This window comes from Pectinophora gossypiella, chromosome 3 (assembly GCF_024362695.1).
Source record: "Pectinophora gossypiella chromosome 3, ilPecGoss1.1, whole genome shotgun sequence".
Taxonomy (NCBI): domain Eukaryota; kingdom Metazoa; phylum Arthropoda; class Insecta; order Lepidoptera; family Gelechiidae; genus Pectinophora; species Pectinophora gossypiella.
The window spans coordinates 3,706,632-3,728,069 of record NC_065406.1 but is presented as its reverse complement, the minus strand read 5'-3'; the positions used below and the strand labels follow the sequence as shown (position 1 = coordinate 3,728,069).

Here is a 21,438-nt window from a genome sequence, read left to right as displayed (position 1 = left end):
GGAATTTGAATGTAAATGCAAACTGTGACATCATAGAAAAACGTGATAAAATGTCGCACTTATTATTACTTTTTTCTTGATTAAAGTTCATAAATAAGTTAAATGGGCTATTATTTTATTCTGGGTCCCATGGTTAACTTATTCGCCAAAAAAAATTTTTTTTATTTATGCTATTGTTTGTTAATATTTCTTACTATTATAACAATAATAATATTTAAATCACATTTTACAGGACTTTGCAGCGATGTTTACCAATTATTTTTCACTTATTTTTATATTTATACTAGGGAGGGTGCAGAAAAACAACAACTGTGTTACTTTGTTACATTATGTAGTTTTATTATTGAGAACGTTCACATTAAATTCAAACCTTTTTTTTTAAATTAAGATAAAAGATTTTTGAACTTATATTATTAAATCACGAAACATTTCAGTCTAATACATCTTTTTATGGTTAGGTTTACCACTTCGTTACCTAATTTTGATTTTATGAGATAAACTTTTTTAATAAAATAGAAAACAATAGCAGTTCAAGCATTTTATTTATGGAGGCCATTTATATATTAAAAATAATCAAAAAAAGTCAAAAATTTTAAAACATACTTAGGTAGTTTTAGCTATAATTCTGAAAATGTCTCCATAAAAATGGGGGACAAAAAAGTAACGCAGTAGTTTAGTAAGTAACATAATGGTAAACTTTCCGCATCTATGGTGTTTAACTTACTGAAAACAATTAAAAACAGAATACAATTAAATTGAAACTATGACAAATTAAACAAAACTCTCTTAGAATAAAATAAAATCAAAACTTCTCTAAAAAACAGTATTAAACATACATTAGTTTCTGTCTGAGTCTTTCTTCAGTCTTATTTTTCAAATATATTTAATGGGACATCAAATTCATTCAATACGTTTTCAGCAAATGGAATTCTATAGTCTCTGCTTACCCCGGTGGGAAATAGGCATGGGTTTATGTATGTATGTATGTCATCATCGTCATCAGCCTTACGACGCCCACTGCTGGGCATAGGCCTCCCCCAAGGATCTCCACGACGATCGGTCCTGCGCTGCCCGCATCCAGCGGCTTCCCGCGACCTTCACCAAATCGTTGGTCTACTTTGTAGCGGGCCTATACTGAGCGTCGTCCGACACGTGGTCGCCATTCTAGAACCTTTCCGCCCCAGCGGCCATCGGTTCTCCTCGCTATGTGTCCTGCCCACTGCCACTTCAGCTTTGCAATTCGCGGAGCTATGTCGGTGACTTTAGTTCTCCTGCGGATCTCCTCATTTCTGATTTGATCGAGCAGGGAAATACCGAGCATAGCTCTCTCCATTGCCCGCTGAGCGACACCGAGCCTCCTCACGGGATCCATAGTAAGCGGCCAATTCTCACTGCCGTAGGTCATCACTGGCAACACGCACTGGTCAAAGACTTTCCTCTTGAGACACTGAGGTATTTTGAACGAGAAGATATTCGCAGCTTCCCGAACGCTGCCCATCCGCGTTGGATCCGACGAGAGATCTCTTTCTCGAAGTTGGACTTAGGTAAATGTACTGGTCTACAACTTCGAGTGTAACGTTCCCAACCTGAACTGGAGTGGGTGCGACATGGTCGTTGGACACAAATGTTCGTGCTAAGACCCACTCGTTGGGATGCGTTACTGAGATGCTCGAGCATGGTGTTCTGGTCTTCCAGGGTCTCAGCCATTAGGACTATATCATCGGCAAATCGAAGGTGCGTCAGGTACTCCAATCTCAATCTCCCTCAGGATTTCGGGAGTCGACGAAATGACTCTGCCGTCCTCAGTTTTCAGTCTCGTTAGTTGACTTTGCCCAATAGACAGATCTTTTGCGAACACCTTGGAGCCCTTGTTCCGCTCTATAGCCACTTTAATACGTGTAGTATTAAATTGGCGAAGGTCGCTCGTGAAAGACTTCGAGATCTGTCTATTAAGTTGTCTATAATGTAAGACATCCGCTGAGTCCTGCAGCCTCATTTCGTGTCTCTTATCCATGAGTTCGAGTGTGTGTGCGAGAGTTTCTGCGTTTTGGTACGGCGGGTTCTAAAGTGTTTAGAACCTACCGTACGGACAGCATCCACCATCAGGTCGTTTATATCGTCCACTTCTGCGCAGTTATCAAGGTACTCGAAGCGGTTTTGAAGCTCGAGCTGAAAGCGCTCGGGTTTTTGGATCTGGGCTGGCGCCGGTCGGAGCGTGGATTTTATCACTCGCGATCTTTCTAGCTTGATATTGATATTCAATGTGCCTCTTACCATGCGGTGATCACTTCCCGTCCTAACGGCATTGATCACAGAGACATCATTGAATATGTGCTTTTTTGTCGACATGATAAAATCGATCTCGTTTTTATAATTTCCACTGGGACTTATCCAGGTCCATTTGCGGGTGCGGGCTTTCTGAAGAAGGAGTTCATCATATAGAGGTTATCCTTCTCCATAAAGTCCGCCAGCATCCGGCCTCTGGTGTTCCGGACCCCAAATCCAAATTGCCCCACTCTCAGCTCGTTACCGCAACGCTTCCCCAACTGTGCATTAAAGTCCCCTATCACAATCGTGTAGTGGCTTTTATGGCTATGCATGGCTTTAGAAATCTCCTCATACATAGTCTCCACTTCGTCATCGTGGTGTCCCGAGGTCGGAGCGTATGCCTGGATGACAGTCAGCGAATATCGAGATGATATTCTGAGTATCAGGCACGCTACCCTGCTCGAAACACTACCGATGGTCAACACGTTGTTGACTAGGGACTTGTGGACGATAAACTCGACACTCTGTAACGAAATAATTATAAATTAAATTATTAAAACCATTAAATTTGTAAATATTGAGCAAAAACTTTGAGTATTTCCACTGCGTTACGATTGCTACAACTGCGTTACATTTCGCAGTAACGCAGTGCATCGGTAACTCAGTTGTAGAAACCACGTGTATTCTAAAATAGCACTCATATGGTAATTCATTTTATAAAACAGATCGTGTACAATAAATATTTGCTCCTTTTTTTTAAGATATAACGTAAAAGATTATTCAATATTCAAAAAACTCACCTATCACAGCGGTCACTCAGCGGTCTCCCAATTAATACACGCACCTATCCTGCCGGCGTCCTCGCGACTGACTCGGCGAATTTCAAAGCCACGCACTCCCCCCGCGCCCCAATAATATTTGATTATATGTTATACGACTTTTGGCGCAAATGCATACAAAATTCTAATTTTAAGACTCAGTTTCGTATGGTAACATAGTGTTCGTAATTTTTCGGTTTGCCGCGGGGACACAATAAATATTTTGGAATAATTAAAAACTGATAAAGGAAAATAATATTTATTATTGTTAAAGTAAAGATTAAATTACGTGTTATTACCGCAAATATTACATTTTAATAGCGTCTTGAAGAGTTTTTAAGTAATGTATGTTTATATGGAGTAAATATATGAGAGGGACAGTGGAATTTTGTAGGGAAACAACTGCGTTACTCAAAAGTACAACTTAGTTACCGTGTTTTTGGTTAAATTCAAATAATTTTGATAAAAAACGTGGAACATAAAAGCACGAGTATAACATCAGAAATGTACCAATAGTGTAATTATATAAAAAATAATTGTTTGCTTTAATAAAAATCGTGTTTGAACGTGAGAGACAGGTTATGGGACCCAAAATAAAATAATAGCCCAAATAGAAAATCAATTGTACATATGTATGTAAGTCTTTACTGAATGCTGTCTGCAAGACATTGCTCTTAGCAATAAATAAAAAAAAATAAACAAAGTGGCCTTTGCTCACCTTAGCACAAGTTGTTCCTGTAAATGTCTTGCAATAAAGTGCTTTATTATTATTATAGGTAGTTTTTTTACGTGACTTATTGTAGATTTGCCGCAAATGGCATAACTACTTGGCTGGAAATATAAGTTGTGAGTATTACACACTAAAAGACAAAATTACACCAAAACAAATTTATTAACTGGCAACTTTCTTTTTACTTTTTAACTTGTTCTTCTTAAGTTCTGCCTTATTCTTCTGCCGCTTATCTTTCATAAACGTTCTGTATTCCGACTTTCTCTTCTCATCTATTATTTCTTTGTATTTCTTCTTATTGTATTTCTGGAACTGAGCATCAGCAAGTAGCTCGTCTACCATGGTTCGTTTGCGTTGTTTCCTTGTTAACCGGTCGTTTACATGGTCTAATGGAGAATCCATAATGCGTCCCACCTGAATAAATAATTGATAATATTTTGTAGTCTAGAGAAGTGCAGAGAATAGATACAGTAAAATAAATTAAAAAAATTACCTGGAAGTATTTAGGGAGAACTTCCATGTCATTCTTCTTGTAGAAGTGCTTGGGGTCCAAGGCAGACCTCATCTTCAGGACTTGCAGATCGTTCTTCAGTTCTTCGGTGACCTCGGGGGCAGGCATGTTGAACCAACCAGGGCCCTTGGTCTTCTCACGTTCTTTCTGGAATTTTAAGAAAAATATGACTAACATTTTATGTATGTGCTTTTGTTAAGGTTATTCTAAGTGTTTTAAGGCACAGTATTTTAGAGTTTCAACACTCAACTTTGTATGTAAATGATTCTACCTGTCATACTTGATGCCTATTGAATTAAATTTTTACTACCTGCTTCAGGGCAAAACTCTTATAACTAAAATAGGAATGTACCTAATAATAATAACCTTTCTGATTTCTATAAATGATTAATGTAAAAAGTTTACCTTGCGCAGTGCCTTAAGCTTCCTCTCACTAACATCATACTTGGGCAGACGAAGCTCTTTCTCAATGCCTGGCTGTAGAACAGATTTCTTCATTTCTTTCTCCACATCAACAGCACCAAGTTTAGACTTCAGTTTACCAGTTTCAATATCCAGCTGATCAAAGTGAAACAGTCTCCGTTTTTCTTTTTTCACCAAGACATTGTGAGTCCAATGCATTTCCCTAAAGAAGTCATCAAATAGACTATCTATTTTAAGATTCTTAAGTTTGTTTTGTACTTCCTCTTCAGCTGTTTCTTTCGCGTCTAACTCTTGCTTTTTCTTCTCGAAGAGGTTCAAAATTGCTTGCGTGCGGTCTTCTTTTTCTGAAATATCAGTAACAAACTATTTACACAAGTAAGAACTAGTATTGAAATTAAAGATATATTATTTAAGAATTATAGTTTATTCCATAGAAAATTGACCCACGTATCTATTATTAATACAAATTAAATAAAGATAATTATAAAAGAGTTTTACGTTGCATACACAATAGGTTAAAACAGTTATTTATGTAAAGAAATGTGTTTTACCAACTAAAAACTAACCTATAAAGTACGGCTTCTCATCCTTGCCTAGAAGCTCTGTTTTCTCCTGAAGATCATCGTCACCGATTGTATCCACAATAAAATCCATTTTGGAGTCTTAACTTAATAATAAAAACAGAGAATATTTAACAAATGTGGAAAATAAACACGTTTTTCTCAACAAACATTTGACTTAAAACTGTCAATGTGACAATGACATATTGCAATCAGTGTTGCAACTGTTTATAAATTGTAAAGTGTTGCTGTTTCTTACATACATATTTATAACCAATTTATAACCGACTTCGAAAAAGAAGAAGTTTATTAACTAAACATTCGCTTCAATATATTATTTATAGGTTTGTTTAAAATAGTTTTTTAACAGTCTATATATGTTGTACGTTAGCGTTCCACCGTAGCTGACGTTGCTCTTAAATGAGTATATTTTAACTAGCCGATTTTATATAACTTCTCTACTATAAAAATAATCAATAAATTGAATACTTACTCGTAGTGAGCAGATAAGAAATTCAGACAAAACATTTTATTTTCTGGTTTCGTGCTTTTCAGTGACAATTTTAGTTGTCATGTAGTCGGGTTTTACATTTTTTTTACTATTTTTTTTTTCATTATTTTGTTCTATGTCTATTGGCCCGCCTTATTTGTCGCGTCTCGTGTGCCGTGACATTGGCACGAAAACAAAAGAGTAAAAAAAATTTTTGGAAACAAAATATTGTCAAAATATTCCTATTTGAAATATTACTAGTTTTACACCATACGCAATTTCAACTCCTTGTACCTACTTAAAAATCATAAACGCGGTCTTATCGGTGAATTTATAGGTATTATCCATTTGTTCAAGGTTAAGGGACAGTCTATGGTCCCGGTAGAGGGTTCTCAAGGATCGTTATTGTCGTGCGGGAGCTTGGAGGGCCCTTAACGGTTGCCGAGTACTAAAAGTACTCTACAGGGATCGTTGTCATCTCCTTAACAAGTCTGTGACTTCGTCCTAAAAAGTTCTGAAATAGATTTGACCGATTTTTCGGTGCACATACCTTTATCATAAAAAATAACCAAGTTGAAAAGTCAAGGTTGGGTTATAATTATTTTTAGGTTTCTGTGCCCGCAGGTAATGTTCCGAAATCCGAAGGTATTAATTTAGAACAAAACTCTCATTTTGGGTTCGGTACCTTTTACAGTCAACTTCAATGAGGGACTTTTCAGACTACATTCCCGTAAACTAGTATAGATGGCGCTGTTCAGTGTTGCCTTTGTTTATTAACCTTCTAATTTCATGCATAAGGGTGACCCGGAGCTGTGCGGAGATGAGCGGAGATGTGGAGGAATCGACCAATCACCGTGAGGGAGAGAGTGTTAGAGCGTCTTCGATTTTCGCTCTCTCGAATGCTGTGATTGGTCAAATCCGCACATCTCCGCTCTTCTCCGCCCATCTCCGCGTCAGTGGGAACCCGGCCTAACAGACATTATGCATCTTTTGTTTTTGGCTATAAATGATGACCCTTGTTATTACACCCAGGCACAACACATCTTCCACTCAATAAGAATTATTCTGATCAAAATAAAGAGAAGCAATATGCCTAGGTAACGACGTAATTATTATTCTTATTATATCAAGCAGCAATTATTATTTATATACATATATGCCTCGGCCATTACATTATATTTTTGAATATTTAAATACCTACCATAAGAGATGAGATGCAATGAGAAAATAGGTGATTTTTATGTTAAATCTGAACAGCGCTATGTATATTTTATTTAGGTAATTTTAAATTTTACGATCCCTAATTGCGTTTTGCAATTTGTTCTCTTTCTCGATCAAAACCAAGACTGTATTAAGTACTTATACGTAATTTTGTTACCTACACTTAGGTTGGTACTTACCCAGTTTTTCCTATTTTTCATCGAACCTTTCAGAACCTCTCAAATTAAGCTTCACAGACTACATTTTAACCCCGGGCGTAGCTAAAATGCAATCAAACTGTGTTGTTTGGTGTTCTGCCGCAATATGAATTATGTTATGCAGTATACCAGCTTTATGTGAATGTCCTTATGATGCGGTACGGCTCACCGTGACGTTGGTCTAATAGGAAGCTCAGCCGAAGCGTGGGTACTGTAGTACGGGATATTTATCGTGGTATTAAAAATAAAATGTAATAAAATTATTGATTTACAAACTTTGTTAAGCATATTAATATAATATTTATAACTCTGTTTTATACAGTTTACTAACATAGAGTAAGAATACTAATCCAAAGAGTCTTGTTACTTGAGTTAATAAATAAATTATAAAAAAAATATTTATTTATATATTCTTATTATTTTTATTTATTTTTATTTATATTTTTATTTTATGGAAAACGTAGCAGAACTAAAGGAATAATCAATAATATTCCCCTGGGTGCCAGGCGTACGACCCCGTAGCCACATTCTGAGTTAAAAATCTTCGAAACAATTCATTTTAGATCATTAAAAAAATAACTTTTCCTTCTTCGTCCAACCCTTTTTCCGGTCCGGCTCTTTAAACGCCTGCGCTAAAGAGCTCTGTGCTCAGGTTTTCTATTTGAATCTCGTTCAGCAAGCTATAGACCACCACGTAGAAGGCGTAAGATATATGAACCTGGGCGCGCGTGTATGAAACGATTGATGAATGTGGAGGAAGCAAGAGATGTGTGTCAGGATCGAAGCAAATGGAATTCCATAGTCTCTACTGCCGGTGGGAATTAGGTGTGAGTTTATGTATGTCTGTGTATTATTATTATGAGCTTTGGGGTGATCGCCTGTTGCTGGCCAAATCATAAGTATTATTATACATCTTAGAACATGGAATTTGACAAGCTGTTGACTGTTAGTTGAAAACTTGAGATTCTACGAAGTGAGTTTACGTATGCAGAGTTGCCGTACTGTTCTTAATTTACACTGTGCACCTTGTTGATGTTTGGCCATGATGGCTCTATTATGTCAGTGTGCTTCCATAAATTAGAACGTGCTGACAATTACCAAACAATTACCCCCGTGTTCCATTTGTTCTGAAATGAACTTTATGATATAGGGCGCGTTGCGTAGAGTGTTAATTATGGAATATGATACGAGCTCTTAATTCGGTTAAGATAATGACGGATTAATGTGGGCGGAGTAAGAAATGCGGCACGAGTAAATAATTAAATTAGTCTTGATACGAGTAACTTTTTCCCTGTCTTTTTGTGACAGTTTGCTCTACCATTAAACACTTATAGACGGCGATACGGGTAAGTGACGATTTGGTCTAGGGTAAATCACGCTTAAAAAGAAAGAAAGTATTTATTATTAGAGGACGCCACAGTAACAATATAAACACAACAAGAAAAAAAAAAACTACCTAGCATATGCCTATTCAATCTAGGCTTGAAGCCTCCCTAACGAGTTGGAAAAACATACGACGGCAGGCAGCTCCAATCCTTCGCTGTTCGCATTACAAAAGGTAGAGGCGAGACATTTACCTAGCGCGGATTGGTGGTATATCCACGGTAGGCAACTCCATTCCTTCGCTGTTCGCATCAAAAGAAGAGGCGAACGGTTCAGTGCGGATTGGTGATACTTATATCCACAACATAAGGGTGAAATACTGCCGTTACCTAGTTGTAGATAGAACTTCTCTAAGACTATTATGAGTAAAAATGTTTACAGCAGAGCCCCAAGAACGCTCGAACCTGAGTTTTGTCGGTAGGAACCGACCAGTCCTTGACCGCAGTAATCTTCGCCGAATCCGTTTCCACTCCCTTCTCAGATATAACATGTCCCAGGTACTCAACTTGCCGTTTGAAAATGGAACGTTACTAGTAAAGACATACTATACGATCTGGAGGCTCCGGGTTCGATTCCCGGTGGGGACATATAAGAAAAATCACCCTAGATTGGTTAGGACATTACAGGCTCAACAACCTGATTGTACAAAAGTACTACGGTTACTACTTACTGATGTAATCACGTAGTCGTTACATGTGTCATGTCAGGGGCCTTTGTGGCTCAATAATAACCCTGACACCAGGGTTGATGAGGTTGGTAATCCACTTCACAACCCACACGATAGAAGAAAAGTAAAAATATACTTATTATAATCATCTTTTTAAAGGATTACTTTGCTAGTTGGGAATAGTGACAAGTCTTAATTCAAAATAGGTAGCACCAAGAAAAATAAAATCGAAATATTTTATTCCTCAAATAAACCAATCAATCAACCTAATAAATAACCCGTAAATACAAATAAATCGTATAAAAAAATATAAAAATAAATCTTGCCAGCAATAAAATACGCGTAATATTTGCAAATCGTATATTGCCGAGACATAACCTTATCAATTCCGATGGGACTATGTTGATTTTATGGAATTTGATTGATTCAGTTTATGGCCTGAGCCTGAATCAATCAAACTGTCTGGGGCAGTGGTATGCTGTTCCCAGCAATGTTACCGTTGCTAAAACTCTTTAATAGTAAGGACACCACACCACTCCACCACACCACTCCACCACTCCACCACACCACACCACTCCACCACACCACACCACTCCACCACACCACTCCACCACACCACTCCACCACACCACTCCACCACACCACTCCATCACACCTCCACCACCACACCGCTATTTATTAATAGGAAGGAGTAGGAGGACTGGCTGCTTTTGTTTTTACCCGACTTCGGCGAAGCTTTTTTTTTGACGTTGCTTATTGTAGATTGCCGCAGGTGGCATTAACCACTTGGCCGGACAAATGGGGAGCGCTGAAGGTTTCTCACCCGGTACAACGTTTAAGACAACAGGCCTGAAGGTGCCCAGCTGGGCGCGAACCTCGGCTCTGGGCGTCGTCTGAGAGGAAGAATATTTGAAAGGATTAATCGTCCCTAGTGGGTCTTTCGGCGAAGCGAAAATTAGGGTTTTGTGTTTGACCGCTAAGTATGTATGTATGTGTGTATGCACGTCTGTTCCAACCTAACTTCTAAACCACCTGACAGAATTTAACAAATGAGGTGTCACTAGAAGCATCTTCATTGTCCGGCCGCGGAGGTCCGTGTTGCCCTATGTTGTTCGGTAGTTATACTCGCTTCTTGTTCGAGAGGTTTTAACAGTGTAGTCTACGTCTTACGCTCCAGCATCGTCATAATTTTCAAAGCTCATATCCAAAGCTAAAAAAAATAATTTGTTTCCCGCTTCCTGAACGCACCTGTCAACTAATGTCATTACGGTTTATGTGCACCGGCGCGTCACTTCGCCTCCGTAAACAAACAGTATTTTAAACTAATTGAAAACTAATATTTAACACAAAAACATGATTGATGTAGTGCGAAAAATCTGTTACTTACATAATCAAGTGTTTTTTTCTTTAAAAAAGCTAGAAACAGTACCAAAGAAAAAATGTGGATGACGACGATTAATGTGAAGTCACGCTAAATTCAACATGGCGCGGCGCCGTCTAGAGGACGTTGACTGAGGACGAAAAAAGATTTTTTTCCAATGGTAGGTATCATGAAAGGGCTTAATAATAATTTGTACATTTCAAATATACATAGCTTTTATCCGCGGGCTTGGGTTTATTATATTTTTATTCAAATTGTTCTTTCTTGTACTCTGTCTTATCAGTTTAGATTAAGTAATAAAGATCTTTTTACATTAGTTTTATGCCTGTTTACTGCCAAACTGGGTATATTCCCGGAAACAGTCTGGATGACTCTAGGCAATAAAATGCGATAGATAAAACGTTAACAGTACGTTAACAGTAGTATACTATACTCTACATGGATTATATTAAACGGTATCCGTGGTGATAGGATACCAGTGTATCCCCCATTATACAGGGTGTTAGTGAAACCGTAACGAAAAATTTGAGGGATGATTCTGACTTGTAAGCAAATGGGAATTTCCGTCGCAGGAATATGGAACCGAAAATAATGAAACAAAAACAACACTAAAATTTCTATGAATTTTCCGTCAGGAAATTGGTTACTTGACAGTTTTCGGATAAATGTTTTAAAAAATACAATTAATTATTTTATACGTCTTAAAATTATTTTCTCGAAAAAGCTCTATACATATAACAGAAAAAAAAAACATTTTTCTACAATTACCTATTTTAGATTTCGCACGAAACATGACACGGTCACGTGACATTTCGCCCAGTGACGTCACATTTCAACAAAACAAAGGAACTGTTATTTAAACTGTATAACTTGAAACCTACTTAACAGATAGTTTTTGACTATATTATGTATTTTGTGATATGTGACGTCAAATGAGGCTCAATCATCCCCGCCCGTGTTTCGGGTCTTGTAATACACCGATAAAAAATCGCATTCTTATTTTGTGAAAATAAAAAATTTAAAAATTATCTTATTACAAAACTGCTATTAGATAATTATCGTTAAACGATAAACTACCATATCCGACATAATTTCTTATTTTCTTCTTGATATCAACTCAGAATAAAAATACGTAAGACATGGCTGTAGGGGCATAGTTCCCTTTGCCTTGCCCTTCAGGGAAAACCAAAACAAAAAAAAATATGGCCTGAAACATCCCTTTCCCCTCTATGAATCATCGCTGCGGCAATATGGAATGCAGCCGCGGGGAGCAAAACAACAGATCTATCTGGGTCAATGTCTACGAATACGAGTAGGATGTTTGTTTGATTACCCTCGCCTAATAGGCAAGTTTCCAACTAAAACACATAATAACGGGTTCTTACCGCGTTTAAAATAGGGATATGAGTAAAACACATAATAACGGGTTCTTACCGCGTTTAAATGGGGATATGAGACTCCCGATATTTCGACACTGTTGCAAGTGCCATGATCACGGGATGACCATCCCGATGAGTCATCCCGATGAGTCATCCCGTGATCATGGCACTTGCAACAGTGTCGAAATATCGGGAGTCTCATATCCCCATTTAAACGCGGTAAGAACCCGTTATTATGTGTTTTAATTATGATAATAACCGCGTAAACTTAAAACAATGTAGGGATATGAGATCAAAAATCTAGATGAAATTATGGATCTACCTACTCCACTCCAATATCATCAGTCATCCCGTGATCATGGCACTTGCAACAGTGTCGAAATATCGGGAGTCTCATATCCCAATTTTAAACGCGGTAAGAACCCGTTATTATGTGTAATTATGATAATAACCGCGTAAACTTATAACAATGTATAAGTTTCCAACTAGTGTAATCAGTTACTATTTGTATGAAATAGCAACTTGTGACGTCATAGAAAAAAGTGACAAAATTTCGCACTTATTACTTATTACATTTTTCTTATTAAAATTCATAAATAAATTAAATAGAAAAAATAAAATGTTTTACGTCAGTTTAAGATCTGTCTTTACCAAGTCAAATATCAAATTGTACGAGAAACATTGCAAACATTTACTGGTTTCAAAATGTTTTGAGAGGATTTATGCGCTCCTTCAGAGATTTATTGTCAATTAAAAGTTTAAATGCGCGGAATGACCAGCCATTCTGGCGCTCACTGTATTCGTAATAATAATAACAAATCCGCGTTGGAAATTCCTCCTTTGAAATCTCAAAAGCCCCTCGCTCCTGGTCGAAGGTTGTACGAGTGGATCACCTCTCACCCTTGGCCGTATTGACAAGGCCGCAGCATTGACCCAGTTACATAGCACGGAGGTCCACAGGGCTGGGACTCTTTATGACGTCATAAAAACTTGTTGATGTGGTCAAACTAATTATGAAAGTTATGTTATATTCAGTTGGTTCTCTCTCATTATTTAAGAGCTGCGCTCTTGTCGGTGGAGTAATCGCCAATCAAGAAAAAAAGTAATAATAAGTGGGTTCTATGACATCACAGTTTGCTTTTTCATTCAAATTCCACAATATTTTCGTGTTTTGATGTTTAGTAAAGTATTTGACTAGTTGAAAACTATCATATTACAGAGTAGCGCGAAAATAAATACATACTTATCTACAAAGTCATAAGAGTAATATAATAGGGTATTTATCAGGGTCAAAGATAAATTATAAAAAGCTAATCCAGAAACAGAAGCCACTCTAAGATGATCAAAAATGAACCTCATTTTACTTTTCGACTTATTTTCGAATTTTATTTACGAATTAAGTAACAATGAGTACGACGTTTGACCGCTTCTATTTGTGACGTCACAGGACAGTATTTCCATACAAACTCGAAAGAAAACTTTCGTTTTGACGTTTCGTAAAAAGTATCTCAATTGACAAGCATGTCAAGTAGCCTATGCACCCGGATTTATATCGGACTAACAATTATCGAGTACCGGGGCATCTCTACCAACTAGAGCTCTCTATCACGTATTACCAATAAACTTCTGCTATGCTATAAATCCGAAGTTGTAAACTTTTGAATCTAACGGATTAATTCAAATTCAAATATACTTTATAGCACCAAAATAACGGCTTCCGTGGTCCAGTGGTTGGAGCATTGGAGTAAAGATCCGGAGGCGCCGCGTTCAAATCCCGGTGGTAACGAATACTGAGTGGGGTGATTCAGCTCATTATTTTTTATTTTTTCCGTCGCAAAATTAATGATTTTAATTAAGTAAATTATTTTCAATTTTTTTTCTGGTGAAGGTCGCGGGAAGCCGCTGGATGCGAGCAGCGCAGGACCGATCCGAGATCCTTGGGGGAGGCCTATGCCCAGCAGTGGGCGTCGTACGGCTGATGATGATGATGATGATTTTCCAATCTATGCTTTTGCGACGGAAACTTCCACTTGATATTAACTCAGAATAATGAGCTGAATCACCCCTCTCAGTATTCGTTACGATGTCACCTACACCCCGTTCAAGTACCTACATACACGCACCCATTCAAGTAGGTATGGGTGTTAGTGACTCCGTAACGAATACTTGAGAGGATGGTTCAGAGCATGATTTTGAGTCGATATCAAGTGGAATTTCCTGTCGGAAAATTCTTAACATAACATAACATAACAAATACTTTATTGCACAAACAGGAAAAAACAAAATACAAAACAAAAGAGAAATAGAATTAGTACAATAGGCGGCCTTATTGCTAAGTAAGTAAGTAAGTAAGTTTGTTGTTGATTCTTGGAAATGTTAGTGTTTTTTTTTAATTATTTTCAGTTCCATACTTTTGCGACGGGAAATTCCACTTGAAACAAATATAGTCTGCCGCCATCGGGGGTCCAACCGGCCTCGATTACTTATTTGTTACTAATACTAGATTTAAGTTTGTAATGTTACTAACAAATATGGATGTTTTTTTTATAAGTCCGAAATAAACTTTTATTATTATTAACTCAGAATCATAGTCTGAATCATCCCTCATACTTTTCGTCACGATGTTACTTACACCCTGCATAATATCTAGTTAGGTATCTATTGTATACAACTCAGATGAATCAGCGAGCATCGTCATTCGCACCTCAAACACCATAAATGTAGTCATTACTCTGCGCAACTGGTTTCTATCTAGCTTTACGATTATTTGATCTGAAAATGTCTAGTGGCAGATAAACTAGTGGCAGAAAACAGATGGCATTAACTACTTGGCCGGACAAATGGGGAGCGCTGAAGGCTCTCACCCGGTACAACGTTTAAGACAACAGGCCTGAGGGTGCCCAGTTGGGCGCGAACCTCGGCTCAGGGCGTCGTCTGAGAGGAAAAATATTTGAAAGAATTAATCGACCCTAGTGGGTCGATAGCGATAAGCGCTGAATGAGGGAGAATCCATCTATAAAGCAACACTGCTATTTGACATTTGCGCATATATAAAAATAAGTGCGCATTGGTGCTGATTACTGTATTCGACACCATCTAATTTTTTTTTAAGTTATACCTGCCATTTTCTTATCCGTCGAAATAGAAAGGGACAGGTAATCGACAGGCATAAAATTTATGGAAAACACGTCAATTTTAGGCAGGAATTTAAAAAGCCCTCCTAATTTTTTATAGGTACGTATTTAATACGAACGTGTTACTATACAGCGCCTCTAGCGACCGATTAAGTAACTATAGTTTACATACAAATTCGTAACGTGACTTGGCGAAATTATTAAGTAAGCGAGTAAATTATTATGTTGGCAATATATATTTTTTTTGAGCTGAAAATAGTAAATCACCGTGACATACCTTTTAATTGATTTTTTATAGATACGTTCCACAGATCATAGAAACAAGGAAGATATCAGCACTAAATTACACGAGTCCGCATGTCGCCTGTTACCTCACGTCGGCGTGTGAAGCGGCCGCACCAAGACATTTCTGGCTGGACCGCTACATCGATTTACCCACCGTTCATTGCGTATTAACACAAGCGCTAGTTGTGGTTTTGCGATATCAAAAAAGCAATGAATGACGTGGAAAGTTTTATAATACGATCGTTGCCTCAGTAAAATATTTCGTTTTGTGCATATTTCGGTCCGACCGGCTATGCTCCCGTGGCATCTCTCCATAATAAGAACTCTGTCACTCTCTGTTATATTGACAACAGCCACAAAGACGTAAACGTTCAAGACAGGTCGCAGGTCATAGGAGTCCGAACTAGCGTCGATAAATCAAATTTAGTAGGTTCACCATAAATCAAAAAATGTTATAGATAAAATTAATATTATCTTTAGTAAAACTTTTAAATAATGGTTTAAATTAGACGACATAATTTTGTGAATATTAGATCGGAAACGAATAAAAATAGATCGCATTCAATTGCTTGTCCTTCCGGAAAAATATAATTATAGTAAAAATCATCAAACGGGGCACGTTAAGCCGTTGGTTCCGGTTACTACTTACTGACGTAAGTAGTCGTTACATGAGCCATGTCAGGGGCCCTTGGCGGCTCAATAGTAAACCTGACACAGGGTTGACGGTCAGTTCTGACAGCCGCGGTTTTCTCTTCCCTTTTACTTGTCAATCCGCCGAATCACCATTGTTTACGCAAATAAACATTTGGAATACTTATTTGGTGTTTGTTGTTGCCCAGAACCCGCAAAGTAGTATAACAACCTCGTAACCCACACGATAAAATAAAGATCAGAGGGATTGTGATTTTTTGATTATTTTCTGTATCTATGTGGGGCCTTTAGCATATTATGGGCGATGGGCTGGTATATTGTCACCATGCGGTTCATTATGATATCCTTATTAGGAAATACTATCGAGCACACTCTGGACACCCGATACAAAAGTCTCATTCTTACCGCGTGAGGGCGAGACAGACAGTCGCGCTCTCCTCCTTACTCCTTAGCAATTTACGGCCATTTAAGTTTTTTTTAACAAACCCAGAAGTCAGCACCCGATGCCAATTGGTGCAGGACGGAGAGTATCCGTTTTATACGCAATATTTAACGGACCGACCTGTGCATTCGCCGATTATTTATCCATTGTAAGTATATAATTTTATTCTGGATATGTGGTTGGTACAACGCTTGCTTCTCAGTTTGAATCTAGCACAGGCCTAAACCAATGATTATCACGTGCTTAGCGGTAAAGGAAAACATCGTTAGGAAATCTACATTCCCGAGAAATGCATTTTCGGAGTGACCTAACCTGTATTGGGCTGGTTTTCTCTTCGCGGGTTGGAAGGTCAGACAGGCAGTCGCTTCTGAAAAAATACTGGACCTGTTAAATATTCAGGTTAGGTAAGCGGACCCTGCGAAAAAACCGGATAACGCTAGGGAGATCAAGATACAAGTTTAAATTCCCAGATCATCCCAAAGTATAGTCACAGTATCTTCCCAACTAAGTTACGCTCGTCTCCACGGCTCTATGGGAAAACTTTCCACGTCCTATATCACTGTCCTATACAGGGTGTTAGTGACATCGTAACGAAAACTTTGAGGGATGGTTTATGCCATGATTCTGAGTTAATATCAAGTGGAGTTTTTCGACGCAAAATTAATGATTTTTTTAGTTTTTTAAAATTATTTTCAATTCTATACTTTTGCGATGGAAAATTCCACTTGATATTAACTCAGAATAATGAGCTGAATCATCCCTCTCCTTATTTGTTGTCACTTACATCCTGTACAAGTACAAACAAGTAGGTATGGGTGTTGGTGACACAGTAACGAATACTGTGGGGGATGATTCAGACCATGGTTCTGAGTTGATTCTAAGTGGAATTTCCTGTCGGAAAATTCACGAAATACTATTTTTTTTCCACTTGTTATCAATCATGGCCTAAATCATCCCTCAAAGTTTTTCGTTACGAAGTTACTAACACCCTGTATACTGACACTGAGCAGCATTCGCTGTAAACTAAGTTATCTCTTCTCTCATACATTTTGGTGATAGTGATAGCTTCAAAAGCGTAGTACTTATCTGTTTTATGTACATAAAACACAAGAAGGTATTATGAACAATTATTTTTACTTAATTAGATCTGGGGGGTTAAAAAGGCCAAATCGAATTAATTTGACATTTGCGCATTTAAAAGTAAGTGCGTAATGCAAACAGATGTCAAATAGCAATATTGCTTTTTTAGAAGAGTTGCTTTGATGTGGCCTTTTTAACCCCCCCCCCCCCCCTCCCAGATTTAATAGACAGGACCTATAACATAGCGCCTGTATCCTGAAGGGATAAGCAGAGGTGTATAGTACAGTCATGAGCAATATAATGTACCCATTTTAGGACTCTGTCGCACTAACATATTTGACATTTAGTGAGACTTACAGTTCAATTTGTCAAAGAAGTTAATGTGACATGGTACCAAAGTGTAAACATATTAATGCTCGTAACCGTACACGTCTCGCCAGCTATGTGTAAGTTCCACGTAATAAGGGGTGAGCCAATTCCCATTAACCGGACACAAATCCCGGAAACCACGTGATATCAATTACCTGACATCCAAAAATGGATTCGAATTCATAAAGTTGAAGTTGAAGTTGTTCCAGTGGTTTAGAGCTCAAGCCGAGCTTCGAACCCGTGACACTACGTTGTAAATCACGCATTTTCCGAACAGAGCTATAACGGATTCAACCAATAATATAACGGCGCTTTTCATCTTATTTTTAAACATATATAATAATAGGTGATTTAGAAGGCGATCATAACTAAACCGAGAAATGCATAATCTGTATTGGGCTGGTTTTCCCTTCGCGGGTTAAAAGGTTAAACATTGGTTAAACAGGCAGTCGCTTCGGTAAAAAACCGGACCTGTCAAATCTTCAGGTTAGGTAAGCGGACCCTGTGAGAAACGGGATATAAAAAATAAATAAAAAAAATCGTCTGATACAAACAAAATCAACTTACACAAGAAATGTGATCAACAAGGTATGGGCTAAGAGCTCGTAATGATAAAATAAAGAAAAGTACCTAAGCGATATACTACGCTCCAAAGAATAACCTTGGACACTAAGCGAATATATTTATCGTTCTATTTCGTACTTCTTACACTGGAACCTACTTTGCTTTTATGAAGAGTACGAGTAGCCTCTACTAAGGTGTTGTTTGTTTAAATTAAGAATTATTCGAATAATCGAATAAAAATAATTCAAAAATTTTATTCCATTCATTCAAACAACATGCGCATATAAAATTAAAAATGCGCAATATAAACGAAATGTCAAATAGCAATATTGCTTTATTAGATGAATTGCTTTGATGTGGCCTTTTTAACCACTCCCCCCCCCCCCTGGACCTAATAAAAAGGATAATAGGATTACGAAAGCAGCATATAAAGCGAAGGTTGTTGGTAAGGCTGACAGAGGAAAACCTAGAAGGACGTGACTAAATTGGACACGTCCTTAGAAAAGGATCAGTACGATCTATTCAAAATCGGCGTGCATGTATGAAACGATTGATGAATGTGGAGGAAGCAAGAGAAGTGTGTTAGGATCGAAACAAATGGAATTCCATAGTAAGTATAACCTGGCTGTTTTTGTAGAATAAAGTGACCGTCAGAATGGCCCGTCACTAGTTAATTCGGTCGGCGTATTTAAAATTGAAATGGTGCTCAATAAAGCGGTAGTCAAAATAAATAAAAAAAACTATAACCCGACTTCGAAAAACTCGCGCTCTAAAACAAGAAAGTATTCTTACTTCTTCTCTTCTTCTTCTTCCTTTTATCCCCTGTTGGTGTGTGGGCCTCGAATAACGGATTTGCATTCCTCACGATCTTTTGCTTCCTCTGTAGCTTGCTCCCATGCCGTGAGTTTTTACAGTTTTTACGGTCAACCAGGCGTCTTCAGGACTCTTTGGGCCACCCCTTTTGCGTTTTCCACGAAACAATTTATTTATTTTAATAATGACCCCGATTCCTGCAGACACCTCCTAATTTTATTTTAAGTTATATCTGTCATTTTCTAATCCGTCTAAAAGGGAAGGGACGGATGATTAACTGTTAATTTTAAAAATAATAAATAACCCCTAATATGCAATCCATTTGACGTGTGCTGTCAACAAAATTCTGTCGGGTTATTGGCCAATACAAAAAAACGGTTTTGTAAATTTATTCCTAAAATTGACGTGTGTTTTATAAATGTTATGCCAGTCGATTACCCGTCCCTTTCCTTTTAGGCGGATAAGAAAATGACTTAAAATAAATTTAGATGTTGTGTACCGGAATCAGCGCCATAACCTAACTAGGCATTTTAATTCAATAGGATGTTCAGAAGATAGCCGTGGTCATCGTATGCCGTAGTAAGCGAACTCTTAGGACAGGTTGGCATAATTCTGGTTGGGGCTTTTTGGCGGGAAACGGGAACGGGACAGTTGCTTTCTTCATTGAATAATCTAAATAATTAATACGAAGTGGTGTTTTGTGGTTAATGATCGCATTAAGTTAGTCGGAAGATATTCGCGAGTGTTATTATATCGGAGTATTCAATGAACAAAGTGTATCTAACTATTTTCGCTTCGTGCCAAGAAGCCGCTTCATAACTCGAAAGTTTATGCGGACTTTTGAGTTAATTCGTTTGGGGTTCGGAGTAGGAGTCTACTCCGAGGGTGGAGGCTTAGGTTTCATCATCATCACCTTTCATCATTTCATTAATCATCAAGAAAAAAATACGTAAGACATGGTTCTATGGGCATAGTTCCCTTTGCCTTACCCTTCGAGGTAACAAAAAAAAATCTGGTTGGTTACGGCCCTTATGGCTCTGCCCATTTTGATAAGGGATAAATAATCCTGAACTATGTTTGCTTGCCTGTAAATAAATATTAGACAAATTCGATCGACTCGGATCGAGATCCAAAAGTAGGGTGCCTCAAGGTCTTCGCTCTATAAAGTCTTAGGTCCCTTCGGTACTCGGTAAAAGCAAGAAGACATTTGCATTTAGTGATCTTCAGGGGTTAGTGACTTGTTTGAACTCTTGACTCAGTTGATAACCTAAACATATAACATTGATCGAGCAGGCGCCATATCCAGTAAACCCCAACCCAACAGCCCAGTTTCCTTTGTTCCCATAATCTGAAATAGTACTATACGAACCGGGGATTGTCTTTAGGTGTACACGTATAGTGCATACAGGGATGTTCGCCGGTTGGTGTCACACCACATTTAGATTAAATTGTCGGACTCAACATGTTGGGTGTTGTTGGTTTCATTTTTTTTTTTACCTTTTTCCTCACCTTATGGTTGTCTGGAAGAAATCGCTTTAAGCGATAAGGCCGCCATTTGCCATGTACTTAGTTAAGAGACTTTTTGTAATTATTTCTTTTTATTTTGGTGCAATAAAGTGTATTTGTATTGTATTGTATTGTATTGTATTGTTGGGTTCAGCACGCACGCCTTAGATAGCCAAGCTATCAAACTATATTGTAACTTTGTAACAGACTGCGGTAATTATATAGTTGACTTATTCAAACAGTACGAGAAACTCTTTTCGCGACGGATAAAATATAATAAACAGATAATAAGAAACTACCAAAGCCAACCGCTAAGAAGGGATATTTTAAAATAGATACTTTAATTATCCTGTATTTACACGTAACTTAGCATGAAGCTAGAGTAGGTACGTACGCTAAAAAAAGAATGTTAAAAGTTCTGAAAAGTTTTAGCGAACTCGTGAGGGTGGTTGAGTAGGTGGCATCCCTAATGACGTCGTTAAGGTTTCCGGGGTTGTTTTTTTTAATATTCTGTATACATAAAGACATCAACACTATGTACTTACGAGAATTGGTATTCTGTATAC

The 21,438-nt window shown here is 37.8% G+C and overlaps 1 protein-coding gene across 1 annotated transcript; it reads right to left on the bottom strand.

Moving 5' to 3' along the window:
- Positions 1-3,959: 3,959 nt before the first annotated feature.
- On the bottom strand, positions 3,960-5,501 carry LOC126380769 (deoxynucleotidyltransferase terminal-interacting protein 2). Its single transcript, XM_050030372.1, has 4 exons — positions 5,317-5,501; positions 4,733-5,094; positions 4,310-4,474; positions 3,960-4,230 (listed from the first exon to the last, which is right to left on the bottom strand). Exons 1-4 carry the CDS (start codon positions 5,402-5,404, stop codon positions 3,979-3,981), a joined length of 867 nt encoding a protein of 288 aa, XP_049886329.1. The 5' UTR covers positions 5,405-5,501; the 3' UTR covers positions 3,960-3,978.
- Between the last annotated feature and the right edge of the window lie 15,937 nt (positions 5,502-21,438).